This window comes from Hyla sarda, chromosome 7, assembly GCF_029499605.1.
Source record: "Hyla sarda isolate aHylSar1 chromosome 7, aHylSar1.hap1, whole genome shotgun sequence".
Classification (NCBI taxonomy): domain Eukaryota; kingdom Metazoa; phylum Chordata; class Amphibia; order Anura; family Hylidae; genus Hyla; species Hyla sarda.
The window spans coordinates 192516860-192536096 of NC_079195.1; the positions used below are offsets into that span (position 1 = coordinate 192516860).

At 46.8% G+C, this 19237-nt stretch overlaps 1 protein-coding gene across 1 annotated transcript; it reads left to right on the plus strand.

Annotated features, from left to right (window-relative positions):
* Nucleotides 1-15965: 15965 nt before the first annotated feature.
* Nucleotides 15966-18567, plus strand: IER5 (immediate early response 5). The gene has a single exon (XM_056531957.1). It carries the CDS (start codon nt 16118-16120, stop codon nt 16916-16918), a length of 801 nt encoding a protein of 266 aa, XP_056387932.1. The 5' UTR covers nt 15966-16117; the 3' UTR covers nt 16919-18567.
* The last annotated feature ends 670 nt before the right edge of the window (nt 18568-19237 follow it).

The following is a 19237-nucleotide window of genomic DNA, read 5'->3' on the forward strand; positions in this document are numbered from 1 at the left end:
ATTGTTGAACCTGCTACTATACTGAAAAAACTGTCTGGCCAGTACGTATTCACTATGTTATCTCTGGGGTCAGAGGACACCAAGGAGAATCCCCAAGTCATGGACCACCCTTCAGGCGCTGTGCTAGACCTATAATATAATTTTGTACATTAGCCTGAGATGACACTAAGGCCAGGTTCACATATGTCCGGCAATCCAGAGCCCTGGGTGCAGCAAGCTGAATGCACTACACCTAGTGTCCCATCTGGTTTACCATGGGCTAAAATGGGGGGGGGGGGGGGGAACACCAAAACCTACAGATGATTATATTTGTCTTCTGGATTGGTTGTGCTGGGTCCAAACACGCTGCATGCAATATATTTTAATCTGGTGCAACCACACAACAGTGTAGCCATGCCAGGGCAATGGACTTATCTTTTGTGAGATGTCTGCAGCATGTCATATAGTTTATCTATGATATTGTCTGTAATAATAATAATAATAATTAAACTGCATACATTGGCCAGAGTGAGACAATGTTTAAAGGGGTTTACTGGGAATGTAGAAACAATGGCAGTGGCCCCGCTTGTCTGCATATGATATGCAAGAGTATATATGGTTGCCACTACCGAAGTGTCCTGGAAAATAGGGACTACTTTTGGTGGATGTTCTACTTGATAAGCATCACAACACAGTGTTTATCTGTCATGTTTACAGTGCAAACAATCTCTATCCATGAGTGCTCAGAGATTGCAGATTATTTTAGAGCAATTACATTATACTTTTTGTTGTGCTGTAAATATACCCTTTGAGATGTATAGTGTAGGTAAACATATCATTACACATGTGTTTGTCTGTAGCACCTATGTCAATAGAAACACGCTTAAACACATTTCCCTTTTGAGAACACCTATCCCCCTCCCCCATACGGAGATGATAATGCCGCTCTGTGTTGTCTCTTTGTCTCACTCACTCCCCCCACCACCTCTGAGCGGTTATTTTGGGAAAGAGCAGCTGAGGCCGGGAAGTGCTGTGTCCAGGCTGCGCAGACTGGTTCTTAACACTGTGTCCTCTACACACACAAGCCACCATTACTCTACAATGACACTCTCCACATCCGACCACAAATATGCAGCAAAACTACACTGCTTCTTTGAGCAAGACGGATGTTCTTCTAGTGTTTGAAAGTATTGGTTACCGCAGTTTATTTACAGGGTGATCATGAGTGAAAGTATTAGTTTAGCCTTAGGAAAGGTTATCCATGCAGAACATCTGTCCATGGGGCCCTCAGGTTCAGCCCCAGCAACAGTAGAAAATCTGTCCATGGGGTCCTCAGGTTCAGCTCCAGCAACACCGAACATCATCCATGGAGTCCTCAGGTTCAGTCAACAACAGTAGAACATCCATCTATGGGCCCTCAGGTTCAGCCCCAGCAACAGTAAAACATTCATCCATGGGGGACCTTATGTTCAGTCCCAGCGACAGTGGAACATCAGTCTTTCAGGCCCTCAGGTTAAGCCGCAGCAATAGTGAAAAATCTGTCTATGGGTCCTCAGGTTCACTTCCAGAAACAGTGGAACATCGATTCATTGGGGCTCTAATGTTTAGTCCCGGCAAAAGTGAAATATCCATCCATGGGGTACTTAGGTCGAGTTCAAGCAACAATGGAACATACATTTATTGGGCCCTAGGGTTCAGCCCCAGCAATAGTGAAAAAAAACATCTTTGGGGCCCTCAGGTTCAGTTTCAGCAACAGTGGAACATCTGTCCATGGGGCCCTCAGGTTCAGCCCCAGCAATGGTGGAAAAACATCTATGGGACCCTAAAGGTTCAGTTCCAGCAACAGTGTAACATCTGTTCATGGGGCCTTTAGATTCCGCCCCAGCAATAGTGAAAAAACATCTGTGGGACCCTTAGATTCAGCTCCAGCAACAGTGAAACACCTGTCCATGGGGCCCCAATGTTCAGCCCCAGCAATAGTGAATAAACAGCCTATGGGGCTCTCAGGTTCAGTCCCAGCAACAATGTAACCTCCATATATGTGGCATTGGTGAGATAGGCCATCAATGTGTACTCCCATCTTAAAAAGCGATGACATATGGCTAGTATTTGCCATCATTTTGACTGCTGCACTCCGCACTTTCCTTCATACTATTGATAAGGTTCTCAGCTCACAAACTTTTGACTGTCAGAAAATATAGAGAAAAAGATCCAACATGAACAGTTCATTTTCCCACTTGAGAACAAATGCCCAAGGATGTCTAGCAAGTCCCAAAGCCCGACACAAACAAGGCAGCCCACCAGCACAAATGCAGTGTCTGTGGACAGCTTTTGTTTAGCATAGATTGGAAGTATTCCATTTCCAGAATGTAAGATTTAAAGAGAAATTAGGATGCCAATATCTGGGCACTTTGTGGAACAATAGGCTGAATGTTCCTCTACTCAATGTTTGTCCCCAGTCTCCTAGTACTTCACACTGTTAGTGGCTCTGAACACTGCTGCCTGTCAGGCCCCTACTGTGCATCAGGCTGTCGCCTGACGGGCTTAAATTAGTTCCCACTCTTATCCGAGAGCACCGCATTGTTTATCCTCATGTAGCTCAGACAAAGATTAGCTGCTTATGAAAATAAAGGATGGTGTTATCTACTACAAAGCTGTGCAGTGATGATCCAGGAAAGGATAAGGAGCTTCAGATGTAGGTAAATTCACATAGTAGATGGTGTTTTGATGGTCAATTAGAAAGCTTTCAGAAAGTCATCTTCTGTAAGGGCTGGAACCACACAAGTTGTGCAGCATTTATTTAAATGCAATGAATGCACGTATACCACCTATATATGGGAATTACGCTGGTCATATATATTAGCCAAGTGTTGGTTGCCCAACTTGGGCAAGATCGACCAACTACTAACGTAAATGGTGGTCCCCAGACTCTCCTTGGAGGCAGATGCTGGAGCAGAAAAGGTCAGATGTTGGAGCATCAAGTATGTTTGAATTGCCAGATCAGGCCCGGCGCTTGCATTAAGCAGACCATGCGGAAAAATCAAGGACTTTTTCTTTTTTTTTTTAAACTGTGTTGCGCCGCCCGCTGCGCATCATGAGCAGGCCTGCAGACTTCATGGCTTCAAGTCTATGCAGTGGCGTAGCTCCGCAGCCCCCTAGCCCCCCCCCCCCCCCGTCCTCAACTTCACCCCCTGGTCATGGGCGTAGGCACTGGGGGGGGAGACACCATAACCCATGTGCATCCGTCCATGACAAACTCCCCGCCGCCCGCGCACCTGTCTAAGGATGGGTTCACACTACGTTTTGTCCCATACGGGAGCGCATACGGCAGGGGGGAGCTAAAAGCTCGCGCTCCCGTATGTCACCGTACGCGCTCCCGTATGCCATTCATTTCAATGAGCCGACCGGAGTGAAACGTTCGGTCCGGTCGGCTCATTTTTGCGCCGTATGCGCTTTTACAACCGGACCTAAAACCGTGGTTGACCACGGTTTTAGGTCCGGTTGTAAAAGCGCATACGGCGCAAAAATGAGCCGACCGGACTGAACGTTTCACTCCGGTCGGCTCATTGAAGTGAATGGCATACGGGAGCGCATACGGTCACATACGGGAGCGCGAGCTTTTAGCTCCCCCCTGCCGTATGCGCTCCCGTATGGGACAAAACGTAGTGTGAACCCAGCCCGACATAGATTCTTTTTTAAATTACCCTCCGGCGTCACATAGAGGACCCGGAGAGACGTAATTTCTTCAGGCATTCCCTGCGGCCTAGTACCGCAGAGGCTTGCTGGGAGATGACCCGACGTCACGCCCCAGTGACGTCAGACGTGAAGTGGAGCGTGCATAGCAGAAGGGACTGCTGTAATGGCCACCGCCTGTCTGCTGCCTGCAGGACTGGCCTGCAGACCACCGGACGTCCTGGTTCCTTCTGAGGCTAGTAAGGCACCCATCCACCTACTTTACACCCCTTTCACCTACCTAACACCTGATACTGGTAAGCCCATGCCAGGGAGAAACAGGGTGCTGGGGGGGGGGGGAGGCTCTAGGCTTTGGGGGAGTTTTTTTTTTGTAGAGCTAAATGATGATCAGGGCTCTTTTTGGGCCTTGCTGCCAGGAGGATGGTGCTGCCAAGGGATGATGGGTTGCTAATGCGGAGGGGTGGGGGGTCAGTAGCACCCTCATCATCCGTCAGCAACACCCTCCCCCCAACAGTAGCACCACCATCAGCAGGTTACCACATGGGAGTATCTCTGGTGTTACATAGGACTGCAGGTGACAGCTACTAAATTATCTGTACTTAGAGAGTTATCACTGTATTATCTATGGTGTTACATAGGACTGCAGGACACATCTACTACATTATCTGTACTTAGAGAGTTATCACTGTGTTATCTGTAGTGTTACATAGGACTGCAGGTCACATCTACATTATATGTATTCAGAGAATTATCACTGTGTTATCTGTGGTGTTACATAGGACTGCAGGTGACTACTACATTATCTCTACTCAGAGTTATCACAGTGTTATCTGTAGTGTTACATAGGACTGCAGGTCACATCTACTACGTTATCTGTACTCAGAGAGTTATCACTGTTATCTGTAGTGTTACATAGGACTGCAGGTCACATCTACATTATATGTATTCAGAGAATTATCACTGTGTTATCTGTGGTGTTACATAGGACTGCAGGTCACATCTATAGATTATCTGTACTCAGAGAGTTATCACTGTGTTATCTGTGGTGTTACATAGGACTGCAGGTCACATCTATACATTATCTGTACTCAGAGAGTTATCACTGTGTTATCTGTGGTGTTACATAGGACTGCAGGTCACATCTATACATTATCTGTACTCAGAGAGTTATCACTGTGTTATCTGTGGTGTTACATAGGACTGCAGGTCACATCTATACATTATCTGTACTCAGAGAGTTATCACTGTGTTATCTGTGGTGTTACATAGGACTGCAGGTCACATCTATACATTATCTGTACTCAGAGTTATCACTGTGTTATCTGTGGTGTTACATAGGACTGCAGGTCACATCTATACATTATCTGTACTCAGAGAGTTATCACTGTGTTATCTGTGGTGTTACATAGGACTGCAGGTCCCATCTACTACATTATCTGTACTCAGAGAGTTATCACTGTGTTATCTGTGGTGTTACATAGGACTGCAGGTCACATCTACATTATCTGTACTCATAGAGTTATCACTGTGTTTTCTGTGGTGTTACATAGGACTGCAGGTCACATCTATACATTATCTGTACTCAGAGAGTTATCACTGTGTTTTCTGTGGTGTTACATAGGACTGCAGGTCACATCTATACATTATCTGTACTCAGAGAGTTATCACTGTGTTATCTGTGGTGTTACATAGGACTGCAGGTCACATCTACTACATTATCTGTACTCAGAGAGTTATCACTGTGTTTTCTGTGGTGTTACATAGGACTGCAGGTCACATCTATACATTATCTGTACTCAGAGAGTTATCACTGTGTTATCTGTGGTGTTACATAGGACTGCAGGTCACATCTATACATTATCTGTACTCAGAGAGTTATCACTGTGTTATCTGTGGTGTTACATAGGACTGCAGGTCACATCTATACATTATCTGTACTCAGAGAGTTATCACTGTTATCTGTGGTGTTACATAGGACTGCAGGTCACATCTATACATTATCTGTACTCAGAGAGTTATCACTGTGTTATCTGTGGTGTTACATAGGACTGCAGGTCACATCTATACATTATCTGTACTCAGAGAGTTATCACTGTGTTATCTGTGGTGTTACATAGGACTGCAGGTCACATCTATACATTATCTGTACTCAGAGAGTTATCACTGTGTTATCTGTGGTGTTACATAGGACTGCAGGTCACATCTATACATTATCTGTACTCAGAGAGTTATCACTGTGTTATCTGTGGTGTTACATAGGACTGCAGGTCACATCTACTACATTATCTGTACTCAGAGAGTTATCACTGTGTTATCTGTGGTGTTACATAGGACTGCAGGTCACATCTATACATTATCTGTACTCAGAGAGTTATCACTGTGTTATCTGTGGTGTTACATAGGACTGCAGGTCCCATCTACTACATTATCTGTACTCAGAGAGTTATCACTGTGTTATCTGTGGTGTTACATAGGACTGCAGGTCACATCTATACATTATCTGTACTCAGAGAGTTATCACTGTGTTATCTGTGGTGTTACATAGGACTGCAGGTCACATCTACTACATTATCTGTACTCAGAGAGTTATCACGGTGTTATCTGTGGTGTTACATAGGACTGCAGGTCACATCTATACATTATCTGTACTCAGAGAGTTATCACTGTGTTATCTGTGGTGTTACATAGGCCAAAATGGAGCTTCACTTGTGTAGCCAGAAATCCTTGCACCGGCCCTGTGCCAGATCCTTTTGTTATTTTAGAGATAAGCTACCACCCAGATGTGTCTGGCAGTGGTTTTCTCCCCTTTCCCACTAAGGACACGTGTGGGGGAAATCAGAAAAGATAGTTGTGTATAGCCAGCTTTATTCTCTTAGTGAAACAGCAAGTCACCTGTTATGCAGAAAAAACCTTTTGGAAAAAAACAAAATGAGTTACAGAGACATTCATCTGTATTATGTATGTGAATGGGAAGCTTTAAAGGGGTACTCCCTTTGGGACATTTTTGGAATATCCATAGGATATACCATAAATGTCTAAAAGATGCAGGTTTCACCTCTGGGGCCAGGATCTATCAAGATCAAAAATCGACTCGACCCTCTGGTCTTGTTGCAGCTGCTGGAGGTGGTCTGGGAGCTCACAACAGCTAAGTGAGCTATTTTACTTCAATTGATGTTAATGTAAGTGGCTTGCAGCACTATGCTGATATGCAACTCCCGTTAGTGTCAATAGAAGTTACACAAATTGCATAAAATGTGTCTGTTTTTGGCTTTCCACCCACCATTGGCAGCTACAACCAGGCGAAAACACAGTATACATTCGGGAAATGGACTGAATATCATCACCATTAGAATATGTTTGGTCCAGTAGACTCAATGGGGGAAATGTATCAAACATTTATCAGGCATGCTGGGAGTTGTAGTTTTGCAACAGCTGGATGTCCGCAGGTTGGAGACCACTGGCGTACAGCGAGTTCCAACGCCCGGTGGCCCCCAACAAAGAGGAGGAGGGCAGTGCTTGACATCTGTGAGTAGTACCCCGCTGGGCTGATCATTAATTGGGGGGGGGGGGGGCAGAACAGTGCTGGCGGGTAACATAGGGTTAGTTCCCCGATGAGGGGACAGCGCTGGGCTAGGCTGATAATACATTCCCGAGGGGGAGGGGCTCAACTGGTATTGCGGTATGGGGGAAAATTCATATCGTGCAGCCCAAAAATTCGGTATTCGGTATGAATGGTATACCACCCAGCCCTAATGCCAGCTATGGGCTTGTGTATATTTCTGTGACTTTCAGTGATACAAGTCGGACTGAAAGTTGCTCCATGCGTGGCTGAGCCTCCTTCCAACCTCCTTTATTCCTCCTTGACGTCCCCTTGGCACATACAAAAATGACGACGTTGCTGGAAAATTTAGGCACAAAAATGAACAACATTTGGGCATCTGCGCTGCAGGCACAGCCTAATACATGTCCTAAGTAACAGTGCCCATTTAAAGGTGTACTCAACTGGAAAAAATATATTTTTTTGGCTGTATGATCGACAGGAAGTTCTTTTCTTTTTGAATTTCCTTTCTACCTGACCACAGTGCTCTCTGCTGACATCTCTGTCCATTTTAGGAACTGTCTGGAGTAGGAGCAAATCCCAATAGAAAACCTATCCTGCTCTAGTCAGTTCCTGAAATGGACAGAGGTGTCAAGAAAGAGCCCTTTGGTCAGACAGAAAGGAAATTCAAAAATAAAAGAACTTCATCTGTAGTATACAGCAGCTGATAAGTACTGGAAGGGTTAAGATTTTTAATAGAAGACTAAATTTAGTATGTTAATTTGTTTTCCCTTAGTCTCCTCGGCAGCACAATATGGGGTGTCTCCGCCCCTGTGAGCCAATAGGGAATTTTTTTTTATAAAAAAAATGAATCAGGCACCTTCCCAAGTACCTATATAGGGTCTCCTCTTACCTAGAACAGTGAGTTGATTCTCAAGTAAATAACAGAAAATGTAGGGAAGGGAAGCTTATGCTGCTGAGGAGACTTGGGAAAACAAATTAACATACTAAATTTAGTCTTCCCTATCATCCCTCAGTAGCACAATATGGGGAAATAGCAAGCATAACCAAATTAGGGAGGGCCCACCTGCCAGGCAGAATTCAAAATAGATCTGGCAAACAAAGTTTCACTTGATAGAAAAGTATCTACTCTGTAGTGTTTAATGAAGGTCAATGGAGTACTCCACATAGCTAATTGACAAATCTGTTCTAAAGGAATGGAACTTCGCTCTGCCTAGGATGTAGAAACTGACCTAGAAGAATGGGCTTTCGTGAATTGAGGTGGAATAGGATTCTTATATCTATAGCAGAGTTCAATACAATCACAAATCCACCAAGAAATAGTTGGTTTAGATGCTTTGGATCCTTTCCTAGATCCCTGATGTAATATCAGAAGGTTCTCTGTCTTCCAAAAGGACCTCGCCCCTTTCCAAATAGATCTTCAAAAATCTAACCAAATCAAGATTACATAAGTCTTTATCTTAAGAGGATTTGGACCGAGGAAAGTATTTCGGAAGAGATATAACCTGATTGATGTTTGCAAATGATGCCACCTTGGGAAGAAATGATGGAAGGAACCTCAGGAGAACTTTATCCAGAAGAAACACTGTATAAGGTTCCGAGGAAGCCAGGAAGCCAAAGCTTGAAGAACTCTCTTTGCAGTAGTAACAGCTAGGATAAAAGTTAGCTTCAGAGAAAGAAATTTAAGGTCCACTTGTTCCAAAGGTTCAAAGGGTTGGATACACAACTGTTGTAAAACTAAAAGACAAATCCCAAGGAAGAATAGGCTTGATAGTTCTAGGCCACAATCTTGTAATGGCTTTCAAAAATGACTTGACAACTGAATCCTGAGAAAATTTTGTATGGAATGAGGCTGATAAAGCTGACAGTTGAACTTTAATAGAATTTGGAGAAAGACCTTTATCAAATCCTTGTTGGAGAAAATCCAGAACAATTGGAACAGTAGGATTAGAGGCATCAATCTTCCTGGTGCTACACCATTTCTGGAAAGTACGTTTGACTCTGGCATATACTCTTGAGGTTGCCACACTTCTAGAGTGAGATAGCATCTCTAAAATACGGTCAGAAAACCCTGTGGCCTTCAATAGGAACCTTTCCATGCAGTCAGATTGAATGACTTTAGGTTGGGGCAGAGCTGCGTGCCCCGAGACACCAGGTTCCACCTGAGGGGAAGCCTCCAAAACTACCCCTTGCTCATTGGTTATAAGCTGAGAGAACCAGGATCTTTTGGGCCAAAATGGAATGACCGCTATTTCTGAGGCCTGATCCTGTCTCATCTTCATTAATACCCTCGGTATCATTGAAGTTTGAGGAAAGATGTAAGCCAGAGTAAAGTTCCATTGGATTGTCATGGCATCCAGGCTGGAGGGGTTGTCTGGTGGATGGAGGGAGCAGAACGCTTCCTGCTTGCGATTGGCTCTTGTCGCCATTAGGTCTATTTCCGGCAACCCTCAACATTGTACCAGCTGACATAAGATCTCCTGGTGTAAAGACCACTCCCCTGGAACTGTAAGATCGCAACTCAATCGATCGGCAATGACATTCTGGACTCCCTTGATGTGTACAGCAGATAGTCTGAGAATCCTGGATTCTGTCCATAGAAAAAAAATTCTACTTCTTGAAGAAGTGTTAACAACCTTGTTCCTCCCTGCTTGTTTATATAGTAAACTAAAGCCATGTTATCTGTTCTTATCTTCACTGCTTCTCCTTCTAGCAGGGGGGCCAAAAGGAGAAGTGCATAAAATATCGCTCTTAACTCTTTCGCATTGGAGGATAGAAGCAGCTCTGTGTAACTCCTGATTTCCCTGCTACTTTCCTTCCTAAGAGGTGAGCCCCCCCATCTGGATCCTGAAGTGTCTGTAGTTAGGATAAACCAGTGAGGATCTAGAAGAGACATCCCGTCCTGAGTAACAGCCCACCAGGCTAGAGATTTGAGAACTGAAAGGGAGAGGCTGTGAAATTTGTCCAGGGAGGAAATTCTTCGATCCTAAACTCGAAGGACCAGCTTCGGCTGCTGAGGACAAGAGACCTAGAAATGTCATGAGAGTCCTGATGGAGACTTTGCGAGGAGTCTGGAGAAATTGATATCCCTTGGATAGCCTGTCCTTCCTGGCTGCAGAGAGATAAAGCCTCTTGTTGTGAGAATCTATGCAGAAACCCATAAAGATATTCTCCTTGGAGTGATCCAGATGGAATTTCTCCCAATTTATTATCCAACCTAACCTCTGTAATAGGTCTATGGTTAGGGAAGTATGGAGGTGAAGTTCCTGTGGGGATCTGGCTAGAATCAGCCAGTTGTCTTAATAGGGAACTACCGTATTTATCGGGGTATACCACACACCGGCCTATAACACGCACCCTCATTTTACCAAGGATATTTGGGTAAAAAAAGTTTTTTACCCAAATATCCTTGGTAAAATGAGGGTGCGTGTGTATACCCCGATACACTGTTTCTTACCCCGCAGAAGCCCCTAGGAAAGGCAAGGGGAGAGAGGCCGTCGCTGCCCGCTTCTCTCCCCCTGACTTTCCTGGGGTCTAGAGCCCTGCTGCCGCCGCTTCTCTCCCCCTGGCTATCGGCGCCGCTGCCACTTCTCTCCCCCTGTCTATCGGTGTCGCTGCCCCATTGCCGGCGCCGACAGACAGGGGGAGAGAAGGGGCAGCGGCACCCATTGCCGGCGCCGCTGCCCCGTTTCCTCCCCCATCCCCGGTTGTGTAATTACCTGTTGCCGGGGTCGGGTCTGCGCTGCTTCAGGCCTCCGATGTGGCGTCCCCTGCGTCGTTTCTATGCGCTGCGAGACGCAATGACGTCACTCGTCATTGCGCCGCGCAGCGCATAGCAACGACGCAGGGGACGCACACTGGAGGTCTGAAGCAGCGCGGACCTGACCCAAGCAACAGGTAATTATACAACCGGGGATGGGCGAGGCAACGGGGCAGCTGCGCTGTCAATGGGTGCCTCTGCCCCTTCTCTCCCCCTGGCTATCGGCGCCGGCAATGGGGCAGCGGCACCGATAGACAGGGGGAGAGAAGGGGCAGCGGCGCCGATAGCAGGGGGAGAGAAGCGGCGGCAGCAGGGACCCCAGGACAGGCGGGGCAGAGAAGGCGGCAGCGGTGGTGGTCTCTGCACCTGAAAAAGCAGATGCAGTTCAATGATTTAAAGCGCCCGCTTTAAATCATTGAACTGCAGCGGCTTAACGACGTATAACACGCAGGTAGACTTTAGGCTAAAAATTTTAGCCTAAAAAATGTGTGTTATACGCCGATAAATACGGTATTCTGATCACATGAATTCTTAGATTTACCATCATTGCAGAGACCACCTTTGTAAAGATGAATGGAGCGGTTGTAATCCCAAAAGGGAGACCACTGAATTGGAGATGATGGAGTATATCTCCGATATATACTGCTATTCTCAGAAACCGCCTGTGGTCTTGAAAAATGGGAATATGAAAGTAGACGTCCTTGAGATCTAGGGATGCCATGAAGTCATCTTTGAGTAGAATAATTTTGACTGATTTTATGGTTTCCATACTGAAAAGTTTTTTGACAATAAATGTATTTAAATATACGGAGGTCTATAATTAAAGGGGTATTCCAGGCAAAACCTTATATATGTATATATATATATATATATATATCAACTGGCTCCGGAAAGTTAAACAGATTTGTAAATTACTTCTATTAAAAAAAAATCTTAATCCTTCCAATAGTTATTAGCTTCTGAAGTTTTCTGTCTAACTGCTCAATGATGATGTCACCTCCCGGGAGCTGTGCATGATGGGAGAATATCCCCATAGGAACTGCACAGCTCCCGGGACGTGAGTCATCAGAGAGCAGTTAGACAGAAAACAACAACTCAACTTCAGAGGCTAATAACTATTGGAAGGATTAAGATTTTTTAATAGAAGTAATTTACAAATCTGTTTAACTTTCCGGAGCCAGTTGATATATAAAAAAAAAGTTCTGGCCTGGAATACCCCTTTAATCTCCATTTGTTTCCTGGTTGGGGGACCAAGAAAACTGGAGAGTACACTCCTTTGCCTCTTTTCTGCAGGGGAACAGGTTCTACAGCTGCAGAATGAATCAGATCTAGAATAGATTTTTCTAGAACAGCTTGTTTGGTAGGAATGAGAGTCTGAGACTTTAGAAATCTTTCCAGAGAAAAATAAATGAGGGAGAGAGCATAGCTTCTTCCGACGATGTCCAGGAAAAACATTTCGCCCGCACACTGAAATAGTCTGCAAGTCTGCATTCTGTCTTCCTTGTTGAACCGCTGGACTTAGGGGCGCCTCTTCTAGAGGAACTAGCTCCTCTACCACGTCCAGAGTAACGGGACTGTCTGGCTCTTTGTGGCAATCTTTCCCTTCTGGATTGATAGTAATGGCCACGAAAGGATCTCTGTGTGAGAGGAAGACTTTGCCCTTTCTTTCCCGACAGTTCTTCCATTATCGTATCCAATTCAGCCCAAAAGAGTTTGCCTGGAACATATTCTATATTACAAAGTTGGTACTTTGATGACTTGTCACCAGACCATGGCCTGATCCATAAAGCCCTTCTAGCAGCAGCAGAAGAGAGGAATATAGCTCACACAGCAAATTTTGCTGACAGTTGGCATCATAGAGATAATCAAGGGCGAGGCTAAAATTTTGAAAGTAACGAAGAATATCACTTCTGTTGACACCAGAATTGATGTCATGCTGGATTTGTGCAAACCACTTCTTTAATCCACGTATAACCTCATAAGAAGCTATACCAACAGGACCCTGACTGGATGCCATGGTGTAAGACCTTTTGAGGGTTACCTCAAGGCAGCGATCCATGGGGGTCTTTTAGACTTGATCCATCATCAGAAGGTAAAAGGTTCTTTTAGAAAGCTTTGAAATTGAAGAATCTAAGGTTTAGATTTCTCTTTATCTATCGGAAAAAGGGTTTTAAAACGTCAGCTCAGAACTGGAGCTCTTTCCGTATTTTCCCATTCGGATTTGAATAAGTCTAGAATGAAATCATCCACCAGAAAGGTCCTAGGACCTTTAGAAGTGGAGGGAAGCTCCTCTGTGGAAAGACTCTCAGCCTGCACCGCTTTGATGAACCTATTAATTCTCTCTAATAGAAAATAATTTTCCCCATGTTCCTCTTCCTCCTCCTCTTCTTCAGAAGATCCCGCTTCATCTACAAACTTAAATTCTTTGTCAGAATGAATTATAATAGGATGCTCACGTCTGGACCGCTTAGGCGGGGGAGCAGGGCCCAAAGAATCTTTGATTTCCTTTATAGATTTAGACATGAATTCTTAAACCCAAGCAAACATATCTTGAATATTAGGTTCTTGGTTAGGAGGAAGTCTTGGACGGCATAGGTGACAGACTGGATAATCATATCCATATCCATCAGGTAAGGGTGTTTTACAAGAGGAACACTCAAGATTAGAGATGAGCGAACTTAGATTCGTCACGAACTTCTCGGCTCGGCAGTTGATGACTTATCCTGCGTAAATTGGTTCAGCCTTCAGGTGCTCCGGTGGGCTGGAAAAGGTGGATACATTCCTAGGAAAGAGTCTCCTAGGACTGTATCCACCTTTTCCAGCCCACGGGAGCACCTGAAAGCTGAACTAATTTATGCAGGAAAAGTCATCAACTGCCGAGCCGAGAAGTTCGTGACTAATCGAATTTACTGTAAATTCGCTCATCTCTACTCAAGATGTTTCCGCTTCTGGACTGGGACCATGAGGATAATTAGCTCCGCCCTTTCCGCAGAAAACCCCCGGAAATAAACGTACACTGAACGGCACAGCCAGATAGAACAAGAATAATAAGTTAAAATTATACTTAGCCAACTCATAACAATTCTCTGCAGACTTCCGTGTAGATCTTTCATTATTTCTCTGCCATCCGGCCGTTGGCCCCCAGCAGTAACATCACTTCCGGTGACACGGCTGGAAACCAGAAGATGCTGCATCTCCGTAACGCCGCGATGCCGCAAACCATGCCACCTCGGGAAAGGCTCAGGAATGGACCACAGGGAGGAAACACCGCAATCCAGCTGGACCTGGTGGTAACAACAAAGTCAGGCTCACAAGGACAGGAAAAAAAAAACTCACTATTCTAGGCAGTAGGAGACCCTATATAGGTACTTGGGGAGGTGCCTGATTAATTTTTTTTAATTAAAAATTCTCTCGTCCTATTGGCTCAAAAGGGCGGAGACACCCCATATTGTGCTGCCAAGGGACAACAGGGAATTTACAAATCTGTTTGACTTTCTGGCACCAGTTAATTTAATAAAAAAAAAAATGTTTTCCAGTGGAGTACCCCTTTAAGCTGGCCATACACATTAAATGTCTGCCAAACCCAGTGGGGCTTCCCGACTCTGTTGGGATGTTTGGAAAGAGAACTGCGTAGTTGGATTTCAACATATATATATATATATATATATATATTTATATATATAAAAGTGTGCATGTATTTGCAGAGAAAAGGGGTCCGGAGCGTTAGCTGTCAACCAAACAGGGCTTGCTGGCAGTTTTAGTTTTGCAACAGCTGGAGGCACACTGATTATGAAAACGCTGCTCTAGGGCAGTGGTCTCCAACCTGCGGACCTCCAGATGTTGCAAAACTACAACTCCCAGCATGCCCGGACAGCCAACGGCTGTCCGGGCATGCTGGGAGTTGTAGTTTTGCAACATCTGGAGGTCCGCAGGTTGAAGACCACTGCCCTAGGGGGATCTAAACACTGCCACGCACTGAACGCCGCCATGTTCCTTAGTCCCACAGTCAATGAATGGCGTGGCGGTCGTGCGTATTCGCTGCTGCTCCATTCACTCAGGGAACAATTGACTTCGGTGGTCCCAGCCATCAGACCCCCACAGATCAGCCAGTAATCCCCAATGCACAGGACAGAGAATTGCTTTTCATTTGGGGTAAAGTGTGCCTGTTGGCGAAACGGCCGTTGTCTGTTTATTCAACCGTCAACCTACAAGTTTCCTTGTTGATATTGTGCCGCCACATGGCGTGCCTGCCCCTAACTGTGCCGCCACATGGCGTACCTGCCCCTAACTGTGCCGCCACATGGCGTACCTGTCCCTAACTGTACACTATGGAATGTAACTGCACATGCCACAATGTTTACGTGTAAGTTTATGGTGTAATCCAATAGCTGCACACTGGGATCTGTAGTTCCACAATGACTGGTCTGACTGTGCTCTCCTTGCCTGACCTAACCCCCCTCCCCTCCCCCCAGGGAGCACAGCCTGGCGCCACCGGTCATTACAAGGTGTGTGCGTGCAGCCCCGCACATAGGAGCCAGGCAACAGAAGCGAGACAAAACCCAGGCGGCCTTGACCTCACATCACATGACCGCGGCTGAAACTTACAGAAGCATTACATCAGCCTGGGAACCGACACACCAGCAAAACACAGCTACTCTTAAAGCGGCAACGCCCCTGGCCTCCTCCTACCTAGTGTTATCCTGCGGTGTGATATACTTATCTGTATACATTCTCAATCACTACTTATATAACAATAATACACACTAACGGATAGCGGATCGATACGATATATACGCATTACCGAAAGCGGGTAAAACGGCTAATAGTGGCATCGCCGATTTAAGAACAATCTCCGCGGGTCGTCGTTCGAATTCTGGGTAATGGCTCCCGCGGAAGCCGATTGGCTGCGGATCACGTGAGGACAAACAGGCGCCTTAGCACGAAAGGGGGCGTGGGAGCGTGGCGATTGGTCGCCGCGGACGTGACGCGGCGGGTATATAAAAGCCCGGAGGGAGCGCGCCCGCGCATATTCAGCGCAAGGACCTGGTCGTGGCGAGGACGCTGTGACGACGCAAGCCGCAAAGCTGGGCAACGAACCGCAACCCTGCTGGTCCCATATTCACACGATGCAGCAGCAAGAAGCCGCAGCGCCTGAGCCGGAGTGCAGGGAAACCCATCCTCCCGGGTTGGGCTTCCGTCTGGAGGCGCACAGGATCGTCAGCATATCGCTGGGGAAGATTTACCATTCCCGGGTGCAGCGCGGCGGGATCAAGCTGCATAAGAACCTGATGGTGTCCCTGGTGCTGCGCAGTGCTCAGCAGGTGTATCTAAGCCAGTGCCCAGAGGACTATGGAGTGTATCCAAGCCCGCCTGACACTGCAGAGCCGGAGCCGTGCCCCGCAGCGGAGGTGCCGAGCCCGCCGGACACCAGCGACCCGCGGACTTGTTCGTGCCTGGCTCCCCGGTCGTGCAGGGCGCAGGAAGAAGAGACTTATCATTCCCGGGAAGTCCCGTGCTGCTACTGCCAGTCCCACGCCGGCTGCTCTCTGCCCGACACCGATGCCAGTCACCCGGCAGAGCCCGCCAGCCCGTCCTGCTGTCGGAAGAGGAGCGGGGGCAGCACGCCGGATGGGCCGCTCATGAAGCGAGCGCGGCGGGAGCAGAGAGAGCAGGAAGTGCCGGAGCCCGGCGAGGAGGTGGAGGAGGAGATGGAGACCGAGAACGTGGCCAACCTCATCAGCATCTTCGGCTCCAGCTTCTCGGGACTGCTCACCAAAGAGCCGGGGGCACAGACGGACGCTGAGCCCGGGCAGGAGGTGCAGGAGCTGGACTCAACCTCTGCGGCGCCCTCCGCCGGACAAGGCTGCAGTGAGCCGGCCATAAGCTCCAGTATCAGCCCCTGGAGCACAGCCATAGAGGCTTTCTGATGCCCCCACTATGACTTAGAGACACTAGGGGGCGCCAGGGAGGGGGGTGATCTGACCCGGAGGCCGTGCTGTTATGTCCTATCTATGTCCATGTTGTGCGGTTGGAGCAGTTGATTATTATTATTTTTTTTGTTTTGTTTTATTATTTTTTTCTATGTAGACCATGTGACGTCATTGATGGAATTCTGTCGGTTACAATGTATCACTTTCTCAGTGCCACGCTTTGGGTTAACCCATTCATTGCTGGGGGGAGCTGCTGACAAGGAAAGAGAGGAAGGGAAGGGGGGGGGGGTGTTAAGTGCCTTACAGCAGTGGTTGTTAATCTGAGATGGTCCAGCTGCTGCAAAACTACAACCCCCATCATGCCCTGACAGCCTGCGGCTGTCAGGGCATGATGGGGGTTGTAGTTTTGCAGCAGCCGCCGCACACTGCCAGGTGGTCTCTAATCTGTGGCTGTCCAGCTGTAGTTGGCATGATGGGTTATGCAGTTTTGCAACAGCTGGACAGCCATTCAAACACTGCTAATATCATGGCTTGTTTTTTTGGGGGTTGCAGGTTCTCCTGGTACTGGTGGTGCATCAGGCTTTTGCTGGGTAAAGTGGCACTAAACCTAAAGTTTCTACTGCCTGGTTGTGGTCTGTGCACTTTAGGTTTAGTGCCTCTTTTAAATGTTTTTTTGATTTGTGATTTCTTCTATATTTGGGCTGAATGTATATCCCAGGACATTTTACAGTTGATCCCATCTATTCACAAATCCACCCCCTCCTTCTAGAATGCCTCCCCCTCCTTCTAGAATGCCTCCCCCTTCCCCCCTCCTTTTAGAATGCTTCCCCCCTCCTTTTAGAATGCTTCCCCCCTCCTTTTAGAATGCCTCCCCCTTCCCCCCTCCTTTTAGAATGCCTCCCCCTTCCCCCCTCCTTTTAGAATGCCTCCCCCATCCCCCTATCTCTCAAGTCACCACGTGCAAGGGGAGTTCCCTTTTAGGGAGGGGGGAAGGGAAGTTCCCATCTGCTTCCACCTTCCCCCGCCTGCCACCCATTGTATTCTGGGGCCCGCTCATTGAGTGTGCTCAGCCACTCCTTCCCCTTTTACATGTCTTGACTTGAGGACAAATACCAAACACCTGACAATATGGAAACCCCTTCCCTCCCCAACCACAACTCTTGATCGCCTTCCAACTACCAAAGTCATTGCATACGATCTTTAAATAGAGAAGCCATCTTGTCGCGGACCACGCTGGCTCCGACGCTTTAGACGCCACCGGTACGGCTCCCATTTTTGTGCACAGGCAGTTTCCCGGTACTACCTTCTTCCAGCAGCTCCCAGACACCATTACTGACTTTGTTATCCGCATGAGGAAGTGACTGTTAAGTGTTTGTGTTTCGACCCTCTTTTAAGTATAATGTATATGTATTTCTCGACAGCTCTGGTCAGATTTGGTGCTTTGTGTTGAGAGACTGTCCATATATCCTGCCGGTCGGCCCCCCTCGTCTTTGTTTTAAAAGGCGGCGTGCCGGTCCGGTGAAAAGAAAAAAGCCGATGACGTTGGGAGTTTACAGTATTTTTATTGCACAATGCTGTAACTTGGATTTCTGTACAAAAAATGACGTTTCTACGTGTTTGACACGTATTAAATATTTTGAAAAGTTTCCAATGTTTTCTCTCTCCATTGATTTGTGTGGTGTTTCCTTCTGGGGACTTCAGACGTTACTACAAGCTGGCGGGAATACAAACGTCAGGAATGACAAATTTTGCATGTATTTGGGGGGGGGGGGGGTTGGCCGTGGAATGGTGGATGGTAGATTATAGAAGCAACCTTGTGCTCGCTTTAAGGGATTTTCCAGACTAAACACGGATGGAGGTTTGGCAGATGGAACCCCGATCTGGAGAACAAGGGGCTCCTGTTCTCAGCTGCTGGCCATAATGGGGCTCTATACTCTACAACATCCCCCAACCCAGTCTTTAAGGCCCACCAACATTCCAGGGTATGCTTTTTTTTTTTGTTACTCCATTGGAATTGAATGGAAAAATTCTAATCCTGGACTATTGGTGGGCCCTGAGGACTGGAACGGGAACCTGTGCTCAAGGGAAACCTAATGTGTCAACTGGAAAACCCCCTATAAGCCAAGTCAGAAAACAAAACACTGGTGATGTAGCAGAGCTGAGAGGTGTCGAAGCGTCTTGGCTCCTCCATGAGTTGTGTAAAACTGGGCTATGGTATTGTGCATATGTGACGTTCACATCATACAGATTTCAAGTATACAGGTAAATGCAAGTGTCCTGTCTAAATTAGTGTTTCCCACCCAGAGTGCCTCCAGC